Here is a 23,638-nt window from a genome sequence, read left to right as displayed (position 1 = left end):
GAGGTCTCTGAGACTGTCCTCAGTTCTTTTCATTCTTTTTTCTTTATTCTGCTCTGCAGTAGTTATTTCAACTATTTTATCTTCCAGGTCACTTATCTGTTCTTCTGCCTCAGTTATTCTGCTATTGTGATCCCATCTAGAGTATTTTTAATTTCATTTATTGTGTTGTTCGTCATTGTTTGTTTCATCTTTAGTTCTTCTAGATCCTTGTTAAATGTTTCTTGCATATTCTCTATTTTATTTCCAAGATTTTGGATCATCTTTACTATCATTATTCTGAATTCTTTTTCAAGTAGACTGCCTATTTCCTCTTCATTTATTAGGTCTGGTGGGTTTTTACCTTGCTCCTTGATCTGCTGTGTGTTTTTCTGTCTTCTCATTTTGCTTATCTTACTGTGTTTGGGGTCTCCTTTTTGCAGGCTGCAGGTTCGTAGTTCCCGTTGTTTTTGGTGTCTGTCCCCAGTGGCTAAGGTTGGTTCAGTGGGTTGTGTAGGCTTCCTGGTGGAGGGGACTAGTGCCTGTGTTCTGGTGGATGAGGCTGGATCTTGTCTTTCTGGTCGCAGGTCCACATCTGGTGGTGTGTTTTGGGGTGCCTGTGGATTTATTATGATATTAGGCAGCCTCTGCTAATTGGTGGGGTTGTGTTCTTGTCTTGCTAGTTGTTTGGCATAGGATGTCCAGCACTGTAGCTTGCTGGTTGTTGAGTGAAGCTGGATTTTGGTGTTGAGATGGAGATCTCTGGGAGATTTTCGCCTTTTGATATTATGTGGAGCTGGGAGGTCTCTTGTGGACCAGTGTCCTGAAGTTGGCTGTCCCACCTCAGAGGCACAGCACTGACTCCTGGCTGCAGCACCAAGAGCCTTTCATCCACACGGCTCCTCAATTTGGGACGATTCATTGTCTATTTATGTATTCCACAGATGCAAGGTACATCAAGTTGATTGTGGAGCTTTAATCTGCTGTTTCTGAGCCCATTTGAATTTTAAGTTAGGAAATTTTATCCTTTTACTACGAGTTTAAATAATAGTTCCTCCTATAGAAAGAAATTTTAAGCAGTAGCTTTTATCTTTTTATTTAGAGGTTTTTTTTTTATGCTTATACAATTCTTTCTGTAATTGGAGATTTAAACTGCTGTTATGGAAGCATGGTTTGACTAGGTTTTCAATGATTTATGCTTTGGTACAGAAATGAGATTCTTGTTGCAACTAACAGAGTTTCTCTTCTTGGAGAATGTGCAGTCCCTGCCGTTTGGCGTTGCCATGAAAACAGGAGATTCGATGCCATCCTTATTTACAGCAGCAGTGATATCTCTTCTGATCAGACTGTAGCTTCTCAGAATGTAGGGAAAAGCAAACTCGGTGCCTAGGGTTAGGCCCAGCTTTGTTTGCCCCAAGTCCCTGTGCTCTGGCTCCCCAACGTTACAGCATTTGTTTTATTGTTACAGTCTCAGTCATTAATCCCAAGGCATGTCCACATGCTGTATTAGCTGTGTCAGATCCATATGCTACCTACAGCCAGGCTCTCCTTATGAGAATCTAGGTCTTCCATTGAGCCTAAGTCACCAGTTGAAACACCTGAACTCTTTATCAAGAGCACTTCAGTGATGAGAGATGTTCTAATAATGTCAAACATCAAAATATAATAAAAAGCAGTTGGGGTCTTAAACTCTGTGCACATCTGAACTGACTTTTCTCCAGTAGACTTTGAGTCCCACATTCTGAGGTCTGTGGTGTTGGGTGACTTTAGTCCAGTTCTAAACTTTATCTGTTGCCCCACAATAGTAATTTAGGTTCTTTGTTTTGTTCATTGTATTTCCTTATTAAGTACTTTTCTTTAGGAATTCTCTGTTTTGCTGTATTTTATAAAATTGGAATCTCCATGGTCATTAGACTATAGACCAACCAAAACTTTCTTCCATTTTTGTCACTGCTGTTAGACATTATACTTACCATGTCCCATTTAGAATTTGATGAGCAAAAGCATCTTGGTATATAACAGACTGAAATATAAAGATATACTAAAGAGGAGTTCTCGAGGACCGTCTCAGAAATGTGCCATAAGGAAAAATAGAAAAGGAGATTGTGGCAGGGGGAAGCAGCCTCCTCTCGAATAGGATTGCCAAGTGTTTAAAGACAGAACAAGGAAGATGAGAAGTGGCTAATGGCTTCTGTGTGGCCTGTAGCTTCTCACAGGGTTGCACGTCAATAGCACTTATGCTGGAGTGATTCAGAGGAAGTTCTTTGCCTGGCTCCGAGCTTCAGTGTGAGCCACATGTGAAAGCAAGCCTGTGGGAGGAATGAATGACAGAGATGCTTCCAGTAAGGACCTTGATGAGGATGGAAGATTTGAGACTTGAAACATGAAGCAGCCAGCACTCTGCAGTTTTCAGTGTGGTCCTGTGGATGGATAAAGACAGTGTTTTAGGTGTATTGGCTGGATAGCCACAGATTATTTAACAGTTCTGATTGCCTACACATTTAATGTTTAATAAATGTACCCTGAAATATTTGGGCCAGTTCCTGTTCTTAATCCAAGTTTTTGGTAAGAGTTTATCCTGTGTTTTATGTATTGTTAATAACTGATGGTGACCATGGCAGTAGGTACTACTGAGTGCAACCAGTGATGGGAGAACTTAAGAGGAGAGTGTGCATAGATTGAGGTTCTTACGACTGATTTTCTTTTAGCAGCAGCTTTAAGGATTTATTGGCTCTGACTCCTTCCACACACAGGAGAGTAAAAACTAGCAGCCACACCCATGTGGCTTTAACAGTGAAATATTGTTCTCAGGGGTGCATGAGCAAGTTGAAAGCACAAGGAAAAAGTAGAGATGACAGTTTCTCTTAGTGGGGGAATGGAGAAATTGTTAGATTATTTAAAAACCATAACATAAATATTGCCACTATTTGCAAGTTATCATATGAGAAAGAATTCTGAGTCATGAAAATAACTGGTCTTTAAACTTATTCTCCCAATATCCCACGCCATCCCTAAAAGATGTAGTCCACTGTCTCCTGAAAGCCTAAAGGATCAAAAAGCTGCATACTGGGATTTAAAATGAAAACGCTGCAGAAACTTTCGGGAGGACACCAAGGACTCTGGAAGCATCTCTTTTAAAGGAACTGACCCATTATAGTGCTTGTAAACAATGTTTATGCCCAGTGAACTAAGTGGCTTCTCCAAGCCCTTTTCTGAAAATGATAGGTCCTGACATCATGTAGAGTATGTGGAACAAAAACACTGGGGGCAAAGAATCAAAACAGTTTAGACAGATAACATCTTTGAGACAGTCTGATAATGCTTGTGTTCCAGAATTACAGAGGGAAGGAAGAATGAAATGGGGTCATTGGCATCTTCCTGCAGCTCTGTAAATCTGTCGACGATTGCCAAACTCAGAAAGCCATGTGAAAGGAGAGCGAGTCAGAGTAAGGAGGATCAGAGGATATCTCTGACAGTCGTTTCTGGTAAGGGCATTGGAACATCTGCTCGTCTGAATTCTGGGCAAATGTGTTAAGGAAGGTTTTGTGTGTGGTGATTTGATCTAAACACAGAGAGCAGAAGAAGTCCCTATTAAATATTTGATAAATTGTCCTTCCATCAGTGTGCTGACAAAACTGCAGAACGGATTTCCTCTACCAGCTGGGAAAGTGTAATGTATTAAACACAATGTATTAGTGTAGGGTTACCGCACAGAGAATCTTTGGAATATTTGCATACACCATATGTATTCTTTTTTTTTTTTTTTACATCTTTATTGGGGTATAATTGCTCTACAACAGTGCGTCAGCCCCTGCCCCACAACAAAGTGAATCAGTCATACATAAACATATGTTCCCATATGTCTTCCCTCTTGCGTCTCCCTCCCTCCCACCCTCCCTATCCCACCCCTCCAGGCTGTCACAAAGCACCGAGCCAATATCCCTGTGCCATGCGGCTGCTTCCCACTAGCTATCTACCTTACTACGTTTGTTAATGAGTATATGTCCATGACTCTCTCTCGCCCTGTCACAGCTCACCCTTCCCCCTCCCCATAACCTCAAGTCCGTTCTCTAGGAGGTCTGTGTCTTTATTCCTGCCTTACCCCAAGGTTCTTCATGACATTTTTTTCCCTTAAATTCCATATATATGTGTTAGCATACGGTATTTGTCTTTTTCTTTCTGACTTACTTCACTCTGTATGACAGACTCTAGGTCTATCCACCTCATTACAAATAGCTCAATTTCGTTTCTTTTTATGGCTGAGTAATATTCCATTGTATATATGTGCCACATCTTCTTTATCCATTCATCCGATGATGGGCACTTAGGTTGTTTCCATCTCCGGGCTATTGTAAATAGAGCTGAAATGAACATTTTGGTATGTGCCTCTTTTTGAATTATGGTTTTCTCAGGGTATATGCCCAGTAGTGGGATTGCTGGGTCATATGGTAGTTCTATTTGTAGTTTTTAAGGAACCTCCATACTGTTCTCCATAGTGGCTGAACCAATTCACATTCCCACCAGCAGTGCAAGAGGGTTCCCTTTTCTCCACACCCTCTCCAGCATTTATTGTTTCTAGATTTTTTGATGATGGCCATTCTGACTGGTGTGAGATGATATCTCATTGTAGTTTTGATTTGCATTTCTCTAATGATTAATGATGTTGAGCATTCTTTCATGTGTTTGTTGGCAGTCTGTATATCTTCTTTGGAGAAATGTCTATTTAGGTCTTCTGCCCATTTTTGGATTGGGTTGTTTGTTTTTTTGTTATTGAGCTGCATGAGCTGCTTGTAAATTTTGGAGATTAATCCTTTGTCATTTGCAAATATTCTTTCCCATTTTGAGCGTTGTCTTTTGGTCTTGTTTATGGTTTCCTTTGCTGTGCAAAAGCTTTGAAGTTTCATTAGGTCCCATTTGTTTATTTTTGTTTTTACTTCCATTACTCTAGGAGGTGGGTCAGAAAGGATCTTGCTGTGATTTATGTCATAGAGTGTTCTGCCTATGTTTTCCTCTAAGAGTTTGATAGTTTCTGGCCTTACATTTAGGTCTTTAATCCATTTTGAGTTTATTTTTGTGTATGGTGTTAGGGAGTGATCTAATCTCATACTTTTACATGTACCTGTCCAGTTTTCCCAGCACCACTTATTGAAGAGGCTGTCCTTTCTCCACTGTATATTCCTGCCACCTTTATCAAAGATAAGGTGTCCATATGTGTGTGGGTTTATCTCTGGGCTTTCTATCCTGTTCCATTGATCTATCTTTCTGTTTTTGTGCCAGTACCATACCGTCTTGATAACTGTAGCTTTGTAGTATAGTCTGAAGTCAGGGAGCCTGATTCCTCCATTTCTTTTTTTCGTTCTCAAGATTGCTTTGGCTGTTCGGGATCTTTTGTGTTTCCATACACATTGCAAAATTTTTTGTTCTAGTTCTGTGAAAAATGCCAGTGGTAGTTTGATAGGGATTGCATTGAATCTGTAGATTGCTTTGGGTAGTAGAGTCATTTTCACAATGTTGATTCTTCCAATCCAAGAACATGGTATATCTCTCCATCTATTTGTATCATCTTTAATTTCTTTCATCAGTGTCTTATAATTTTCTGCATACAGGTCTTTTGTCTCCTTAGGTAGGTTTATTCCTAGATATTTTATTCTTTTTGTTGCGATGGTAAATGGGAGTGTTTTCTTGATTTCACTTTCAGATTTTTCATCATTAGTATATAGGAATGCCAGAGATTTCTGTGCATTAATTTTGTATCCTGCTACTTTACCAAAATCACTGATTAGCTCTAGTAGTTTTCTGGTAGCATCTTTAGGATTCTCTATGTATAGTATCATGTCATCTGCAAACAGTGACAGCTTTACTTCTTCTTTTCCGATTTGGATTCCTTTTATTTCCTTTTCTTCTCTGATTGTTGTGGCTAAAACTTCCAAAACTATGTTGAATAAGAGTGGTGAGAGTGGGCAACCTTGACTTGTTCCTGATCTTAGTGGAAATGCTTTCCGTTTTTCACCATTGAGAATGATGTTTGCTGTGGGCTTGTCATATATGGCCTTTATTATGTTTAGGAAAGTTCCCTCTATGCCTACTTTCTGCAGCGTTTTTATCATAAATGGGTGTTGAATTTTGTCAAAAGCTTTCTCTGCATCTATTGAGATGATCATATGGTTTTTCTCCTTCAATTTGTTAATATGGTTTATCACATTGATTGATTTGCGTATATTGAAGAATCCTTGCATTCCTGGAATAAACCCCACTTGATCATGGTTTATGGTCCTTTTAATGTGCTGTTGGATTATGTTTGCTAGTATTTTGTTGAGGATTTTTGCATCTATGTTCATCAGTGATATTGGCCTGTAGTTTTCTTTCTTTGTGACATCCTTGTCTGGTTTTGGTATCAAGGTGATGGTGGCCTCGTAGAATGAGTTTGGGAGTGTTCCTCCCTCTGCTATATGTTGGAAGAGTTTGAGAAGGATAGGTGTTAGCTCTTCTCTAAATGTTTGATAGAATTCGCCTGTGAAGCCATCTGGTCCTGGGCTTTTCTTTGTTGGAAGATTTTTAATCAGTTTCAATTTCAGTGCTTGTGATTGGTCTGTTCATATTTTCTATTTCTTCCCAGTTCAGGCTTGGAAGGTTGTGCATTTCTAAGAATTTGTCCATTTCTTCCAGGTTGTCCATTTTATTGGCATAGAGTTGCTTGTAGTAATCTCTCATGATCTCTTTTATTTCTGCAGTGTCAGTTGTTACCTCTCCTTTTTCATTTCTAATTCTATTGATTTGAGTCTTCTCCCTTTTTTTCTTGATGAGTCTGGCTAGTGGTTTATCTATTTTGTTTATCTTCTCAAAGAACCAGCTTTTAGTTTTATTGATCTTTGCTGTTGTTTCCTTCATTTCTTTTTCATTTATTTCTGATCTGATTTTTATGATTTCTTTCCTTCTGCTAGCTTTGGGGTTTTTTTGTTCTTCTTTCTCTAATTGCTTGAGGTGCAAGGTTAGGTTGTTTATTCGAGATGTTTCCTGCTTCTTAAGGTGGGCTTGTATTGCTATAAACTTTCCCCTTAGAACTGCTTTTGCCGCATCCCATAGGTTTTGGGTCGTTGTGTCTCCATTGTCATTTGTTTCTAGGTATTTTTTGATTTCCTCTTTGATTTCTTCAGTGATCACTTCATTATTAAGTAGTGTATTGTTCATATGTATTCTTTGTCTGTTCTAGTGGTTAGCTGGATGACTCATTTTCAGGCTAATATTCAAGCTAGGCTCTATCTAGTGCTGGAGAGAAGTGGATTTGATTCTCAGCAGTCACTTGCTAGCTGAGGAATCTTGGGCAAGTCACTTAGCTTCTCTAAGCTGTCAGAAAAAGACAACAATGGGTTGGGCATGGAGTACGAGAGGAAAACAGGCATCAAGGATGGTGCCATATTTTGGGATGGAGCAGTTGGAAGCATAGAGTTGCCATCAGTAGGGATGAGGGTTTGCGGGGAGGGAAAAAGGGTTTGGAAGTGATGCTCGTTGTTAGTCGTACTAGATTTGAGACACCTTGTAGATATACAGGTGAAGATGTTGAGTAGGAAGTTGGATATAAAAGTCTGGAAAGAGGCTTGGGAGGGAGATAAATATCTGGGAGTTGACAGCATGTGGCTAGTGTTCAAAAATGTCACTAAGGGAGTGAGTAAAGGTAAGGAGATGTTCTCGAGGCTAAGAGGTCGGAGAGAAGAGGAGGAGTGCATGAAGGAACTTGAGAAAGTCTGGCTGTGAAGGAGGAGGAAGCCAAGAGAGTTTGTGTCCTGGAAGCCAAGGGAAATTAAATATTCCAAGGAGGAGAGAGTCATCACTTGTGTTAAGTAACGTGAGGACTGAGAGATGCCAGGTGGATTAAACTACTGGGTTATTGGCGATGTTGAGTAGAATTGTTTTTAGAGGAGTGGTGGGGATGAAGTTAGTAACGGATTTAAGACAGAAAGAGAGATAAGAGGTGGGAAAATGAGATGACGGATATAGACAGAGTTTTCAGGAGTTTGCTGCAAAGAGGAGCAAAGAATTAGGACCGTACGTGGCAGAAAGAGTGGGGATCAAAATCCTTGTTTGTAGGCAGTGAAAAATAACAGTGTTGGTGTGTGATGTGAAAGACCCAGAGATCCAGTATGAAAGGAAGGGTTGCTGATCACAGAGAGAGGAGAAATGCTGGGCCCAGTCCCCAGGCAGCTGCAGGAGAGGGAATCTCGGTTACCTCTGCCGGGAGTGCAGACATTTCTAGATGGTAACTGGTGAGAAGGAAGGACGTGTGGGCACAGACACAGGTGGGTTGTTCTGAAGCAGCAAGCAAGGTTGCTGGCCGAGAGCGAGTCTAGGAAGGAGTGTTAGAAGTGTGGGGAGAGGGGGCAGTTCTGAAATAGTATCCAGGAGAGAAGGAGGTGCAGTGTCGTGGGTGATCAGCTCCAGAGGCCCATCCAGGAGTGGTTAGAACACACAGGAGGTTAGTTCTTTTCTTTTGTATAAACATTTCAGCCTTCTGGATCATCTAAAGGGTTTCAAAACAGTTACATTCTCACAAGACTGAACTTCTATCAACCTTAACTGTCACTGCAGGGTTTGTCTGTGCTATAACTGGAAGTATTTGTTGAACTCACGCATTGCATCAGCACCATGCTGAAGGGCTGAAGAAAGAATTTAAAATTTATGTAAACCATATCTATTTGGTTATGAATAGAACTTCAAAAAGCAACTTCTTGAATCTCTTCTCCCCGACCTCCCCACCTCCGCACCGCCACGCCCGTCTGGTTCCTTTCTGCATCTCCTCCATTGCAGTAAACGTCACCACCATCCATTCACTTGCTTTTAGCCCAAAGTCTTGTCAACACACATCCAAAATAGTTCTCAAGAACTGTTGACTCCCTTTCTTCTCCGCTTGTGTCACTGTAACTCACGCCATCCTCCCTCCTTACTTAGATGATTAGAACAAGCTGCTCACTCATCTCCCTGCTTCTGCCTGTGGCTGCTGCTTGTGCCTCTGCTGAGTCCGCAAGTAAGCCAGCCTGGTCAGCGTCACCCTGTTGAAACCCTCCAGGGGTCTCCCATTGTGCTTAGAAGAAAACCTGTACTCGCCCGCATGGCTGTGTCTGAGCTTGCCTTTCTGCCTAACTTCAGCCTCTTCCACTCATACCCTTGCCCACTGGATTTCAGTCATCTGGGCCACCTTTTCTTTCTTTACAGTGCTCTGCGAAAGTTAAGGGCTTTCCTGTCTCAAGGCCTTTGTCATTTGTTATTTCCTCTGCCCGAATCCTAATCTCTCAACTCTATGTAGCTGGTTTCTGCTAATTGCCTTCTAAAGACTTTTTTACGCTCTGATGCCATCTCCTCAGAGAGGCCTTTCCTGGCCATTCTACTCAAAGTACCCTCTTCTTGTGTCAGAGATACTCGCTATCATATTATCCAGTTTTCCTTCACAGCGTGTAACGGACTCTGAGTCTATCTTGTTTAAAGTTTTATTCTCTGTCCCTTCCTGCTCCTACTAGAAATAAGCTCCTTGAGCACAGGAATTTTGTCTGTCTCATTCCCTGTTTGTGCAGCTTCTGACAGAGTGCCAGGTGCATGGGGGTCGCCCAGGAAACGATAGGAAGTACTGATAAAAAAAATGGAAGACAGGGGCTCCCCTGGTGGCGCAGTGGTTGAGAGTCCGCCTGCCGATGCAGGGGACGCGGGTTCGTGCCCCGGTCTGGGAAGATCCCACATGCCGCAGAGCGGCTGGGCCCGTGAGCCATGGCCGCTGAGCCTGCGCATCTGGAGCCTGTGCTCCGCAACAGGAGAGGCCACAACAGTGAGAGACCCGCGTACCGTAAAAAAAAAAAAAAAAAAAAGGAAGCCAGAACGTGAATATTTTCCTCCCTTTTAAATTTAATACTTACCTGTCAAGAAGCTATCTTGCTGAGTTGTGTGTAAGTAAGTGGTGGATGAGTTAGTTGTACTGCATATCATGGAGTTAAGAGCGTGTGCTCTGGAGCCATACTTGCTGCATGAAAATGAATATGCAACTTTGGGCAAGTTACTTAACCTCTCTGAGTCTAATTTTCCTCTCTGTAGAGCAGGGCTAATAATAATAATATATATCTATAGCACTTTCCTGAGGATTGAATGAGTTAACTTGAGCATACTGTATGGCATAGTAGGGACTCAGTAAATATTATCTAATATTTATGTTTAATTCATACATGACTCATACCATTTCCTATCCGTAGAATCAATAGCTGAGGAAATAAAAATAATTTAAATAGCTTTTAATGATACTTTGAATATGCCATATGTTAGGAAATAAGCTGTTTTAAATGATCTTAAAAGTTCCTGTTGGATAAGACTGATTGATATATATATATATATATATATATATATTTTTTTTTTTTTTTTTTTTTTTTTTTTTTTGAGGTACGCAGGCCTCTCACTGTTGTGGCCTCTCCCGTTGTGGAGCACAGGCTCAGCGGCCGTGGCTCACGGGCACAGCCGCTCCGCAGCATGTGGGATCCTCCCGGACTGGGGCATGAACCCGTGTCCTCTGCATCGGCAGGCGGACTCCCAACCACTGCGCCACCAGAGAAGGCCAAGACTGATATATTTATGCAAAAAGATCATTTGCTCTCTGGCTGCAACTTCAAGAGTGGTTCAGTGTATTTGCTGAAAATTGTGATGGTGTCTGGCAGTGTGCCACAAAACCAGTTCGTGAAATTAAACTGACGATTAGGAAAACCGTGTTGAAAATATTGTTAAAGCATCCAGTGTGGAAGTTGTTCTGTAAAGACACTTCTTGCTCCAAGGAGAGTGCTTAAGAGTAGCAGCTATCCTATAAACTGATATGGCTTAAAATGTTTGCACTCCATGAAGAAATAGCTGCATATTTCTCCTTAAATCTTGTTCTGTTATGTGTAAGTTTTTGTTTAAGCTTTGCTGCGGGAATGAGGACTTGTTTTCTTACGAAAAAAAGTCATTAATAGTGCTCATCAGAATGTGATGGGAAACCTCTATATTAAAGCCTAAAACAAAACAATCTTTAGCATTCAACACAAAATTGCTTTCACGGTGCTAGTTCCCAATCTCAAAATAAAGGGAAGAAGCTTTGTCACCAGGGTAGCCTTCTACTTAGATTTCATTCTCTTTCTCTTTTGGACAAAGGAATGAGAATACAAGGAGAAAGACCCAGAGAATCATTTAGACACAAACCTTTGGGGAAAGGGGTTTTCCATTAAGAATAAGCTTAGAAAGTCAATGCCTGCTTTCTGAAAAGGCAAAAATGGTTCCTGGTGCCCTGCCCAGTATTCAGAGTCTGGCATCAGCACTGCAACAGAGCAGCCTCAAATCCCAAGGGTACTACAGGGGTCAGGCCAGGCTCTGCTTGGCTGAATAGGTACTGGAGCGGGTTGGAGCAATATGCGTTACCAGGGCCAGGAGAAAAGAGGCAGGAAGGAAATGACAGCTCTGCAGAGATTTCCAAACAATTGGAAATAACCAAAATGCTCTTAACCTTTGTTTCTTAAATTCAGTGGTGGCTGGCGTTATTATTTTTTTGCAAAGAAAATTTTTATTGTACAGAAAATAGCTCTTCACGTGGTTACATAAATTCTGCAGCCATGAGATGAAGGCAGCATTATTATCACTAGTTTACATATGTGACAGCTGAGACCCAGGTTAATTTTGGGAAGATCTAGCTGCTCTATTTGAACATATTCTTACAGTGGGGTAATGAACATATGGTAAAAAATTCAAATCTTAAGTGTATGCCTTGTAACCTGTTATAGATGTAACTTAAATATTGTAACTACAACCAAGATCAAGAGACAGAAAATGCCCATCACCTTAGAATCAATAAAAACTGAGTTCATTTGTCACAGGGCATCTGCAAGGAAAAATTAATCATTTATTTAATAATTGTCTTTAACAATTATTTTTGTGCACATCTTTCATTGTGTTATACACTAACAGAGTTTATGCAATAAACTTTGCAAGCCAGGTTAATAGCACAGATGGAGAAAGTGATCAAGCTTGAAACTCTCTTTTGTTCTCTTCCCCTTAGCCCTTAAGTGGTTTATGGCAGGGGTCCCCAAAGGTCTGCTGCCTGTTAGGAACCTGGCTGCTTCACAGCAGGAGGTGAGCGTCAGGCAAGCCAGTGAAGCTTCATCTGCCACTTCCCATCGCTGGCATTACCGCCTGAGCAATCTGTGAACAATTTCTCCACCTCCAGGGAAAAAATTGTCTTACACGAAACCGGTCCCTGGTGCCGCAGAGGTTGGGGACTCCTGGTTATGGCATATTTGGAAGAAGTTGAAGTAGAATGTGGTGCTGGATGGGCAGGGGATGGAAAGTTATTGAAGATATTCATTGAGCTGCTTTTTTTAGATAAAGTTTTTTTTTTTAATCAGTTAAAGATTTTGAGAGAACCAATTTGATGCATATGAGTGCATTTCAAGTTGTACCTTTGTATGTTATGACCAGAAATCTGAGCATATTGAAATTTTGAGAACAGAGAAAAATGAGTGGTCCTAATTTGTTCAAGGAAGTACAGGTATTTAAGCTAAAATTGAGTGTGTGGATAGACCAGATGCTAAAAGCTGATTTTTCCTCCATTGCTTGAATGTTCTGACTCAAATAAATGATAGGTTTTGGAGAATTTCAGAGCTTTCCAGTGGAAACAAAATCGCAGTTTTAGAGATGAGTCACGGGGTTTGAGTATCAATTATGCTCAAGTTTTTGCAGATATATTTCTTGAGCTAACCTTAGAAGTTGGGGCTTCCCTGTTGGCGCAGTTGTTGAGTCTGCCTGCCAATGCAGGGGACGCGGGTTCGTGCCCCGGTCCGGGAGGATCCCACATGCCGCGGAGCGGCTGGGCCCGTGAGCCATGGCCGCTGAGCCTGCGCGTCCGGAGCCTGTGCTCCGCAACGGGAGAGGCCACAACAGTGAGAGGCCCGCGTACCGGAAAAAAAAAAAAAAAAAACCTTAGAAGTTGTTTGAGTTACCAAGAACCCATCCTTCAAGAGATGGGACAAAGTGAATCTTTGAATTCCTGGAATTTTAAACTTTTGAACCGAGTGTAGACCTAAGTCCAATGGCTTACATAATCTCTTTCATGGAATTTCTAAAATCGAGTGAAAGCTAATAATGACTGATGGAAACCTTGAGTTATAGACAAGATATTCTCTAATAGAACTCAGTTTTTTCTACCTTCCCAATCTGCTCCCAGGTCTCAAAATATTTTAGTCTGTTCGTATTTTCATTGAACTTGATCAGTATAAACAGTATTGGTCTTATAACTGAGTACTTTTGTATGCATACATTTAATTAAACTTTTGGAACCACTTTTGCATTATTTCCAGAAATTGGAAATGTACAAAAGGCTCCCCTGTCAAAAGATTTTTGAATGTATAGCTTGCTGTAGCAAACATTCATTTGACTGCAGGGAAGAACAGAGTTGTTTTTTGTTTTTGTTTTTGGATAAATTTGCTTTATAAATTCAGTGCAGTTTGTCAGCAAGCATTATACACTTCTTTGTCTTTTAGCAACCAGTGTATGTTGTGCTAATTAAGAAATGCCCCTGATAAGCTTCTAGGAGGGATCTGCATTTGAGGAACCTTCAGGCAAGTATACCTGTGTTTGTGATTGAAACATGAGTATAATGCTCTGGGTTGGGGGAAAACATCCTGTAAGCTGTAACTTGAAGATGAATTTTGCGTAGCATAAAGGCAGTGTGAAATTGGAGCAAAGCTAGATCAGGAACCTGAGGAAAGAATCACTCACTTCAGCAGCTGTGGCCAGTGACCAGGGAAAGATAATTCTCTGAAAGAACAGTAAATAATGCATAGCTCAATTTCAAGGTAACAGTGAGCATGAGTGAGTTTAGAGGTGAATTGTTCATTCTACTCAAGCACAATGGAATAGCGCCTTCTGAAATGGAGTTTGTTTCTTAATTAATTAATTAATTAGTTTTCTGTACTTGAAGACCCTCACCAATGAATATTATATTTACTACAGTAAAATAAAACTTCTCTGAATATATTTTGAGGATTTTTTTTCTGTCTAGACTTAAAAAATTTTTAAAGGTAATTATATACGAATCCTAGGATGAGTAAGTTGGTCACTATTGAGTCTTTTTAAACTTTACTCCATTTCCTTGAGCAGTTTATTTAAATGTTATAATCCTGCATTTCATTAAATGTTATAATCCTATGCTCATTCACTCGTTCATTCATTCATGTTTACCGCATACTTACTCTTTGCCACAACCTGTGACACGTGCTAGAATTGCAATGATAAACCAGGTTAAATGTTATCCTTGCAGTTAGCGAATTGGAGGTTTGGTGTGCTTGTGTTTAACCTGTGCTCTGAGAAATCCTGAAGGTTTCAGGGGATGCCTCAGGGCCACCAGTAGAGGCGAGGGGGATGGGAGGAGAGGGGCCAGAAGTTCCTGACTCATCTTTTTTCCACACTTGCTCTTTCTCTGTTTTACCCTTTGATCTTAAAAGATTTCAGTTGCATAAAAGATCTGGATGCTATACCAGTTTAAAATTCCCAATCCAGTTAGCCTAACTGCTCTCAACAAGTCCTCCTTTTCCAGTCTCTTCAAGTTTTCACTTATTTGCTCAATGAACGTTAGACATCAGGGATTATGCTGAATGTCACAATGGATTATAAAATATAGTTGTTGCACTCAAGAAGTTTTCGATCTAGTAATATTTTATTTTACTCAGCTCTTTTAAGATTAGAGCTGTTGAGGTGACCTCCACCAGGTTACAGCTATTCTGCAAAGCCTCTTCCAAAATTCCTCTTGCAGTTCAAGGACACACTTGTGGGCTGGTGGAGGGGCAGTCAGGAGCAGTAGTTGCTGTGGCCTCAGGAGAGGACGGACCGCTTACCCTGCCCATGGGTGGGGCTTAACCTTTGTTCATAGTACTGCATGTTCACACACAAGCCATGCCGGGAATTTCCTGAGATTTTGGCCATCCAGATGAAGAAGAACTTAAATAACTTTCCAGGGATGAGCAGTGCCTTTTCTATTAATCACAACTGCTCTGCTTTCCCACGATTGACAGCAGCAGGTCATCATGTCACTAGGTAGCCAGGCAGAGAACTGCAGCCCCGAATTAGCTCACGTAGTGCTTTATTTGCTGCTCTTGGCTGCTTAGTAAATGGCTGTGGAACTGAACTGAATAGGAACAGAGGTCCTTCCCATACAGACCATTAAGCTATGTATACAGAGGTGCCTGGATTCGAGGAATTGGTGATGACCCTTTACCTAGTGCTCAGTTGGCAGGTAGGGTTATGGTTCCTTTATCCTCAGGCAGTGCTGACCTGACCGGTAGGATGACTGGGTTGTCTGAATGATTTGATTCAAGGGGACTCTGTTAGAAAGCATCTCTCCCCTAGTACCCTCCTGGCTTTTAGAGTCAGCACTTAAATTCTTTCACTAATGGTTAAAGCAGTTCATCTGAAAACATATCTATTAAAATACGGATCCCTCAGTCCCCATGCCCTCCCAAGGTGTATTGATAACTTATGTTATCATCACTCATTTGAATCTTGTGAGTATTATTTAATTCATCAGATTGACTTCAGTTAATTTACAGAGAATTTGATAACTAGGACTGATTGAAAGAAAGGCAGAAATGTGCTTCCTGAACACAAGGCTCTCTGCATTAAAGATCTAAGATACCGTAAAATGTAACCTTGTTCTTTCAGGAGGCTGATGCGTGGAATTGGAGGTATTAAAAAACACCCCAACCCCAAACTGTTTCCTCCACGGTTTTGTCTCTTGCCATTTCTAACTTTCAGTGTTATAATTCCCAGCTGCAACACTGGGCACTGGAGCTGAAAGCTGTTCTCACTGGTAAAAGAGGATAAGTGCTTTCCTATATCTATATTTAGATATACCTTATATAAATTTTTAGATTTGGTCCTGAGCCATATCTATACTGACGGAAAAGAAAATAATGAATCCAGGTCAGAGAGGATCCATGATTCTGTACATCTACTACTGAACTTTTATTTTAGAATAATAGAGGAATTTCTACCAAGACGCAAAATTACTCATTTATCTCATTATGATGTCTGAAGAAGGACATATATGCCATACTTTAATATTTATTGTTAATCACAATTAAAAAGAATATATTTTAAAATCTGAAATGCTATACATGGAAGCTTGTATTAGGTTTTGGATTTGAAATTTTTAAGAGTTCTGGAATTTTAAAACTAAAAACTTCCATTAGTTTATTTTTTAAAATATTTCAAAAGATATAAACTATACATTGGAATCTTTGGTATACCCTAAAATCACTTTGAGTTAAGTATTATGAAATTTAATTTGGTCTGCTTATCTAATTAATGAGATCTGATGATAGCTGGCTTGTGTTCAGAGTGATGTAAGGCTGAAGACATTTTTTTCAAGACTAGGCACACAGTTGACTCACTAAGTAATTTCTTTTTACCATTGTGTTATTCTCCTCTACTTAGAGACCTCAGTAGGCCAGGCATGTTTAGTTTCTTAGTTTCTTAGGTAAAAGTAGGGTAACTATCATATTTTCCATTGAAAGTCAAAGAGCCCTGTACATTTGTCTGAAATGGAATGAGACACAGCAGAGACATGACTGTGATTTATGGTTTAGAAAATCTAAAAACGCTTCTAAACAGGTCAGTTATTCTAATTACCATTGTGGACTTTATTTTTGGAAGTTTGTTGTCAAAGGGTAAATTTCATAAATTTACGTGAATACTTTTGATAAATGTGCAAAGTCAGCAACCTCTAATTACTCCCTGTTATCGATAAAGTACAGATTATTTTGCCTTTTATTCAAAGTTCCTCATAATTTGGCCTCTGCTTTCTTTTCCGGTGTTACATCCTAGTAAACTTCAGTGCACACCTTCACTCTAGTTGCACTGGTCCAGCACACATAACACGTTTGTCCTTCCTCTGTTGCTCCGTGCCCCCAGACTGTGACAGTATCCCGTCATCTCTGCCCACTCATATCCTAAGCATCTTTCAAGTTCCTGCTGAAGTCTTCCCTCATGTCTGAAGTTCTCTTTGAACTGCTCTGTTCCAGTGTACCTCTACTCCATTTCCAAGTTCTTACGACCTTGTCTACATTAGTGCCCACTAAGTGCCAAGCATTGTGCTAAGAGCTTTTTCTTATTTAATCCTCGAACTCCATGGGAAAGGTGCTCTTCTTATCCTCATTTTGCAGGTGAGGAAGCATCTCAGAGAATTTAAATGAAAGCCACCAGCTAAAATTGGTGAAGCCCGGATTCAAATACATATTCTTACCTACTAAATAATGTTATGTTACACTAATAATTAACCTTTCATCCATTTTAATCTCTCCCCCACCCCAGACTGTAAATTATTTTGGAATTTTTCAGTGTTGCAGTAATATTTTCAACCTCTCTGACGCTGCCCTTCTCCTGCACGTGGTTCCTAGCATAATGATCTACATTTGGTTGAATCTCAATAAATACTTTTTCATTAATGAAAGAAAAACATATATTAATGTACTTTTACCATAGATTTATATCTTGTTTCCTTACCTCTGTAATAAAAAATGATTTATTAAGATACCTCAGTGATATGAGATATTCAGTGTATAAGTGCCTTAGAAATGTTACTGAATTTTTAACCCCAGGAACATTGAGGTATTCTCAACTCCGGGGCACTTTATTGATATAGTCATATGATAGACTTTGAATGTATACAACAAACCTTGGGCAAAATTTTGTTTACATTGTCATATGCCAACCAGTGTTTGTTGAAAAAAAAAAAAAAGAAACTATTTCCATGGAGAAGAACTAGGAATCAGCACAAGGGGAAGAAATGTCCATGGAGTCCTCACTACCCTGAATATTTTTCTCAGTCTCTGTGGTTATGATTTCATGACTTTAGTGTTGAGACAGGGGAGGGGTGAGTGAGTGGGCAAAGCTGAAGGTGAAGAGAAAGAAGAAATGGACATTAAAGATGTCTATATACTATAAGTTTACTGTGTTTTTTCATTAAAAGGTCTCAGTTTTTCTCTAGTAGAAAAAGAAAATTGAATAAATGAATGAATGAGAACTAAATCTACAGCAGGGCCTTGCTGCCAAAGATATTAAAAATGGGATAATGTCTGTGCATGTAACTGTTTTTAGTGTCCATTGCTAAATAAAACCTTGATACCATGCTTATATCATCCCTTTAAAACCTACTAGGAACAAAATGTAGGAACAAAATGTATTCATCTGAAAGTCAAGATGGTTATAGCTATGATATCACTGAAATACTCTATAACAGCATGTCAGCGTATCATCACATGTGATTAATCTTATTTCCCCAGAGGACAGTGTGGCTTCTTGAGTTCCAGGGTAACTATCAACAAAAAGGTGTGTGTAAACAACAGCACGTAGCATTACCTTGGCAGATAGAATAATCTTCCCTCATGGGTCTGATTTCTAAACAATTTTACTTTGAGGCTCTGTTATAAATTGGGTGGGTGGGGAGAACTTTCTGCCAAGATACATTTCCAAATTGAATGAATGTGTTAGGCTATTTAGAAGGTCTAGGGGAGGGGTGGGGAGAATCAGTTTCTAAAAGCTATCATGAAAATAAATAGATATGAAAGCTACCATTGCAAGGCTTATCATGCACACACAAACATGCTTAGTGTCTTAATTTCAGCTCCAGAGTTAAAACATTAAAGTCTCTTAAAAGATTCTCATATAACAATTTGTGTTGAAAATGCTTTCTGGCTAGTAATACATTATTTGTGGATGCAACATTAATTCATACATGGACTACTAACTCTACTCAAATGCCAGAGATTTCTGTTGGATTACTTCTAGATCGTACACATTGTTGTCAGTAATTTTAGAGGTAAAAGCTAGCTTGTCATCTGGCTAGATACGAGTTAAATTGATAAACCCATGGTAGTGAAGGAAATCATATACTCGAAGAAACAAGGTGTAGGTCTCATTTATATTCACTAGGAATGGTTAAGCTCAGAACCTCAGCTCTGGTTCCTATTCTTAATCCTCTCTGTTTGCACCACCAGATAGAAAATCTTCATTGTTAGTCCTTCTGCTGGGATCACTAGAAACTTCTTCATTGAGGACACTAGAGTGAAACCTTACTTGATTATGGGAATGCCACCTGCCTTCCCTTGGAAAGACATTAGAATAAAGCAAAAATTCATAATTCATAAATAAAATGAAATTGGATATGTATTCTTATTCAAATGCTTTCCTCTCTTAAATAATATTTAAAACTAATGTTTTCTTAGATATCTATTCAAACTGCTTTTTAAAAAGGAGGGTCCAAATAAGTTCAATGAATTCTATTTTTATTTTCACTGAAAAGGCCCACTGTAAATAGAAATTGTATGTGATTGTGATTAGCTATTTCTTAATTCATGTAGAAGAAAAACATTTCAATTACCAATACATATATACTCGATTTTTTGAACTTGAGTCATATACATAAGAATTAAACTCATAAATTATATCTGTCATTATTCTTGTTTTTTTTTTTTTTTTTTTTTTTTTTTTTTTTTTTTTGTGGTACGCGGGCCTCTCACTGCTGTGGCCTCTCCTGTTGCGGAGCACAGGCTCCGGACGCACAGACTCAGCGGCCACAGCTCACGGGCCCAGCCGCTCCACGGCATGTGGGATCCTCCCGGACCGGGTCACGAACCCATGTCCCCTGCATCGGCAGGCGGACTCTCAACCACTGCGCCACCAGGGAAGCCCAATTATATATTTTTAAGTATATTTTTATCATGAAAAAGGGAGAAAAGTCACTATATCCCATCTGAATGGCTAAAAGGAAAGAGCTAAACAGTATCAAATATTGGCAAGGATGTGGAACAACCAGGACTGTAATATGTTCCTGGTGGGAATTATTATTTCCACAGTCATTTTGGAAGGAAAATAGCTTGGCAGTATAATCAGAAGCTGAACGTATGCATATATTCAATTCCATTCCTAGGTATATGCTGAACAGAAGTTTATGTATATTTTTACCAACAGATCTGTATATAAATGTTCATAATAGCACTATTTTTAATAGCCCCAAACTGATAATAACTTAAATCAATAACAAAATAAGTTGTAGTATCATCACACAGTGGAATACTGTATAGCAGTGAAAATAAATGGACGATCGCCAGGAAAGTCATGCAGAAACCTCATAAATATAATGTTAAGGGAAAGAAACCAGAGTCAAAGAGTATATACTATGTGATTCCAGTATGTAAAGTTGAAAAAGCAAACAACATTCATCTATGGTGTTGGAAGCTAGGGTGGTGGTTACCCTTGAGTGACTGCAAGGGGGCACTTCCAGAGTTGCAGTGATGTTCTGATTCTTCGCCAGGTGCTAGTTTCGTGGGGTTGCTTATCTTGTGAAATGTCATCGAGTGGTATGCTTACGATGGCACACTAGCTAATACTTGCTGTTCTGATTGCGAGCTAATACCTGGGCAGGGAACGGCTAAGTCTAGGTGAGAGTGCTTGCGGTTCTGATTGCTAGCTAATACTTATTTCTGTCCACTGAATAGCCCGAGGGGACATGAGTCCTGTTCTTGCTTTGTTTACAGACCTTCAGGGGCAATAAGCATTTATAAAAAGAATAGGGGGATAGTGAAGGAGAGCTTCCCAGACCACAGTCTGACTTTGAGCCATGGCCCTGGGGGGCAAAGCCAGAAAGGAGTGGAGGCCAGATGCAGCACTGCTGTTGGCGCTGAGCATGTGTGTGAGGTGGGGCTGCCCTTGACTGGACACTGGGTCTCAGACTGTGGCACAGCTGACATCACAGAATCCACTGTGAGGCTACGGCTGGGCTTTGGGACCTAGAAATTCAGACAAAACACTGCATGCATTCTCAGATTGTTTGGTTTTTTATTTAAATTGCAGTAAGGAAGCTGAAATGGGCTCTCCAGGGGTATTTCCCTGAGCCCTGGTCCCCTTTGCAGCTCCCAGCTCTAGGTCCTATTGATGGGCTTCAGCGGTCACTGGCTCCATGGTCTCAGATGTCACACCTCCAGTGATCTCCAGCCCCTGGCCACTCTCTGCTGTCTCTACGATGGCCTCCATTCGGGTCCCTTCCACTGGCTTCTCCAGGATGCTCACATATTTATCACCTGAGGAGGCCACTGTCTTTGTAGTAAGACTGGCTCTGACGTTCCTGAAGAAGGAGCTGATCCTGCTGAGTCTCTCGGTGGTGGGACCTGAACTCGCTGTAGATAAGCTCCTGCCCGATTTGTGCGAGGTCCTGGACTCGTTGGTGATGGGAGCACGGCTGATGCCTTTGTGAGCAGTGCCCTGCTCGCTGCCCCCCGGGCTGCCGTGGCCTTTGTCCTTTTGGTCATCTCTAGTGGCTCTGCGGCCGCCTGAGCACGGGCCAGCTGCTTTCTGGATGGTCTTGTTCCCCGCTGCCTTGTGGTGGCTTTCCACTGAACTGCAGAGCGAGGGGCTCGTAAGAGCTCTGTCCTCTCCCCAGTGCTCCCTTCTCTCCCTTCTTCCCTTGCAGGCCTGGGACACCCTCTGTGAGCTGCCATCCTGTTCACTCACTTTGCCTTCCTGTGGCAAGGTGGAGATGAGGGTCCCCTCGCCCTCCTCGTCGGCTCTTCCTTCAGCAGTCTTGCTGGTGGGTTCTGCTCCGACCACAGTCACGCCGGCCTCTGGGGAGAGGCTGGTGGACGTGCTGGAAGCATACCCTGAATAGTTCGCGGCACCTGCCAAGCATACCCTGAATTGTTCGCAGCACCGTTTTCCTGCTCCTCCGGGATGTTCTGGCAGTGCCCCCAGTGGCTATGTTGGTTTTGCTTCCTCCTGGACCGTTGCCGGCTGTGGCTACTGTGGCCGTGCTCTGCTCTTCAGGGGCAGGAGACTTGATCACTGCCACGCTCGAAGCACCCGCTGCGGTGCCTCCTGCCACCCCTGCTGTCTCCACCTTTGTCGTTGCCCACGATGCTGACGCTTTGTCAAGCACTGTAGGTTTTGCTTTTGCAGTGGCCACATCGGGCATGGTATCGGGCTTGTGGGAGTCCAGTTGGATCCCCTCCCCACCAGCAAAAGCTGCAGACGTGGCCCCGGCCAGCTCAGAGCACGTGTGGAGGCTGCAGATGCTCACCTGGTCCTGATCCCACTTGCCTTGGAAATCCTCCACTGCCGGGCTCCTGCCGTCCTCCTCCTCCTCGAACACAGGCAGGCAGGTCATGTCCCAGGCTGGAACGGCGTAGGTGCGGCTGAGACCCTCCACTGGTGGTCGCAGGAGGTAAATCAGCTCTTCCCAAGAGGTGAAGAGGTCTTCCTGCGCGTCCAGAGGGGCACACAGCTGCAGGTACCAGGAGCGACCAGTGGCAAACTTCACGCGCAGCTGTTGTTTCTCACGATTGTGAGTGGAGATGCTCACTAACTTCAGGGGAAGGAGCCTGGTGAGCTCTAAGGTCTTCGCAGCCCCGTGGCTCTTGCCCTTGGCGGCCTGGCTGTGCTCAGCATGCTCTTCACAGCCGGTGGCCCATCGGGCCAGCAGCATGGTGTCTGGGAGTGGGAGGACGGGGCTGCTGCATGCGATGCCCACGGTCACCATGCAGACACAGTTGTGCACGTCAGTCAGGTCTCCCCTCTTCGTGATCTGGATAAAGTCGCTCTCGAATATCTGTGCGTCCTTGAATAGGTCGTATTCGCCGTTGCGCAGTTGCTGCTGCAGCTTCCCCGTGGTGGTGTTGAACAGGCCCACCCCGGTGCTGCTCTGGGCCGTGTGATACGGGAGCAGAGAGTCCCCACTCATGGCTGTCTTTGATCACGACAGGCAGCGCGGTTAAGGTGGGCCCCTGGCTCTTCGCTCCCTCGGCCTCACTGGCAGAAGAGCGAGCTGCGGTGCTCGTAGGTCACACACCGGCGGCCCTACGGCAGGTCTTCCGAGCCCGCCCCACAGGCCCCCACCTTTGCCTCAGGGTCTCTCAGAGGCAGGGGTGTGGGTAGGGGCACAGATGATCACAGCGGGGACGCTGTAGGGCGCCTGGACCCCAGGCTGAATCTCTTCAAGTGTGTAGAGAGGTATGGTAGGCTCCCCCTCTGCCTCCCCTCACTTCTGCTTCTGGGTTTTTATCTCCCCAAGAGGCTGTGGTGAACTTCAGTCCTAGTGAGAGAAGTAACCACTTTCTCAGCCTAACCCCCTGGCACAGCCTGTTTATCCTCTGATGCCCTTTGTGACCTATGACTGTCACACAGCCCTTTGCCTCATTGTGACCCATCACTGTCACAGAGCCCTTTGCCTCATCCCCCAGCTGCCCCCTCAGGGCAGGGCCCCCATCCTCTCCCAAAGGAGGGGGAGGACATGTCCTCCTGCGGAGGACAGGCCCATCCTGCCAGGGACTCAGGTGCGTACCGAAATAAAAATGTCTTCAACTGGGAAAGTTTTGGGTGGGTCCTTTTTCTTTTCCTCCCCCAAATTCAGCTACTGGATGAAATCTAGAGGAATGTAAGATGATGGGATAAATTTGAACCATTTAAGCTCATGGTTTAATTGTATCGAATAACGTAGAGTTGGCAGTTGCGATCCTTAGTCTGTCCTTTCATAAAATCTCAGTAAACGTTGACGACGGTGATTTTTAATAATCACATTAAAAATTGCTTCTCCTAGGCACCCTGCTGCATGCTTCACATATGGTGG

At 42.1% G+C, this 23,638-nt stretch overlaps 1 protein-coding gene and 1 long non-coding RNA gene across 2 annotated transcripts in view; one reads left to right on the top strand and one right to left on the bottom strand.

Annotated features, from left to right (window-relative positions):
* Positions 1 to 23,638, top strand: part of LOC137220133 (uncharacterized) — a 200,052-nt gene that overhangs the window by 50,318 nt on the left and 126,096 nt on the right. Inside the window, exon 9 of the long non-coding RNA XR_010941490.1 lies at positions 3,310 to 3,461. This is a non-coding gene — a long non-coding RNA (uncharacterized lncRNA). The remainder of the gene's footprint in view (positions 1 to 3,309; positions 3,462 to 23,638) is intronic.
* LOC137212247 (Golgi-associated RAB2 interactor protein 4-like) lies at positions 20,950 to 22,753 on the bottom strand. Its single transcript, XM_067715420.1, has 2 exons — positions 21,709 to 22,753; positions 20,950 to 21,677 (listed from the first exon to the last, which is right to left on the bottom strand). Exons 1-2 carry the CDS (start codon positions 22,751 to 22,753, stop codon positions 20,950 to 20,952), a joined length of 1,773 nt encoding a protein of 590 aa, XP_067571521.1.

Source organism: Pseudorca crassidens, chromosome 2 (assembly GCF_039906515.1).
Source record: "Pseudorca crassidens isolate mPseCra1 chromosome 2, mPseCra1.hap1, whole genome shotgun sequence".
In the NCBI taxonomy this organism is placed as follows: Eukaryota; Metazoa; Chordata; class Mammalia; order Artiodactyla; family Delphinidae; genus Pseudorca; species Pseudorca crassidens.
Note: the sequence above shows the minus strand (reverse complement) of the source record. Positions and strands in the feature narration are given on the sequence as shown.

Excerpts from the sequence above, each read along its gene's own strand:
- LOC137212247 (XM_067715420.1), bottom strand. The coding sequence starts at position 22,753 with ATGAGTGGGGACTCTCTGCTCCCGTATCACACGGCCCAGAGCAGCACC. Across the intron at positions 21,678-21,708 it reads GGTGCTGCGAACAATTCAGG|GGTATGCTTCCAGCACGTCC; the intron begins GTATGCTTGGCA and ends CGAACTATTCAG.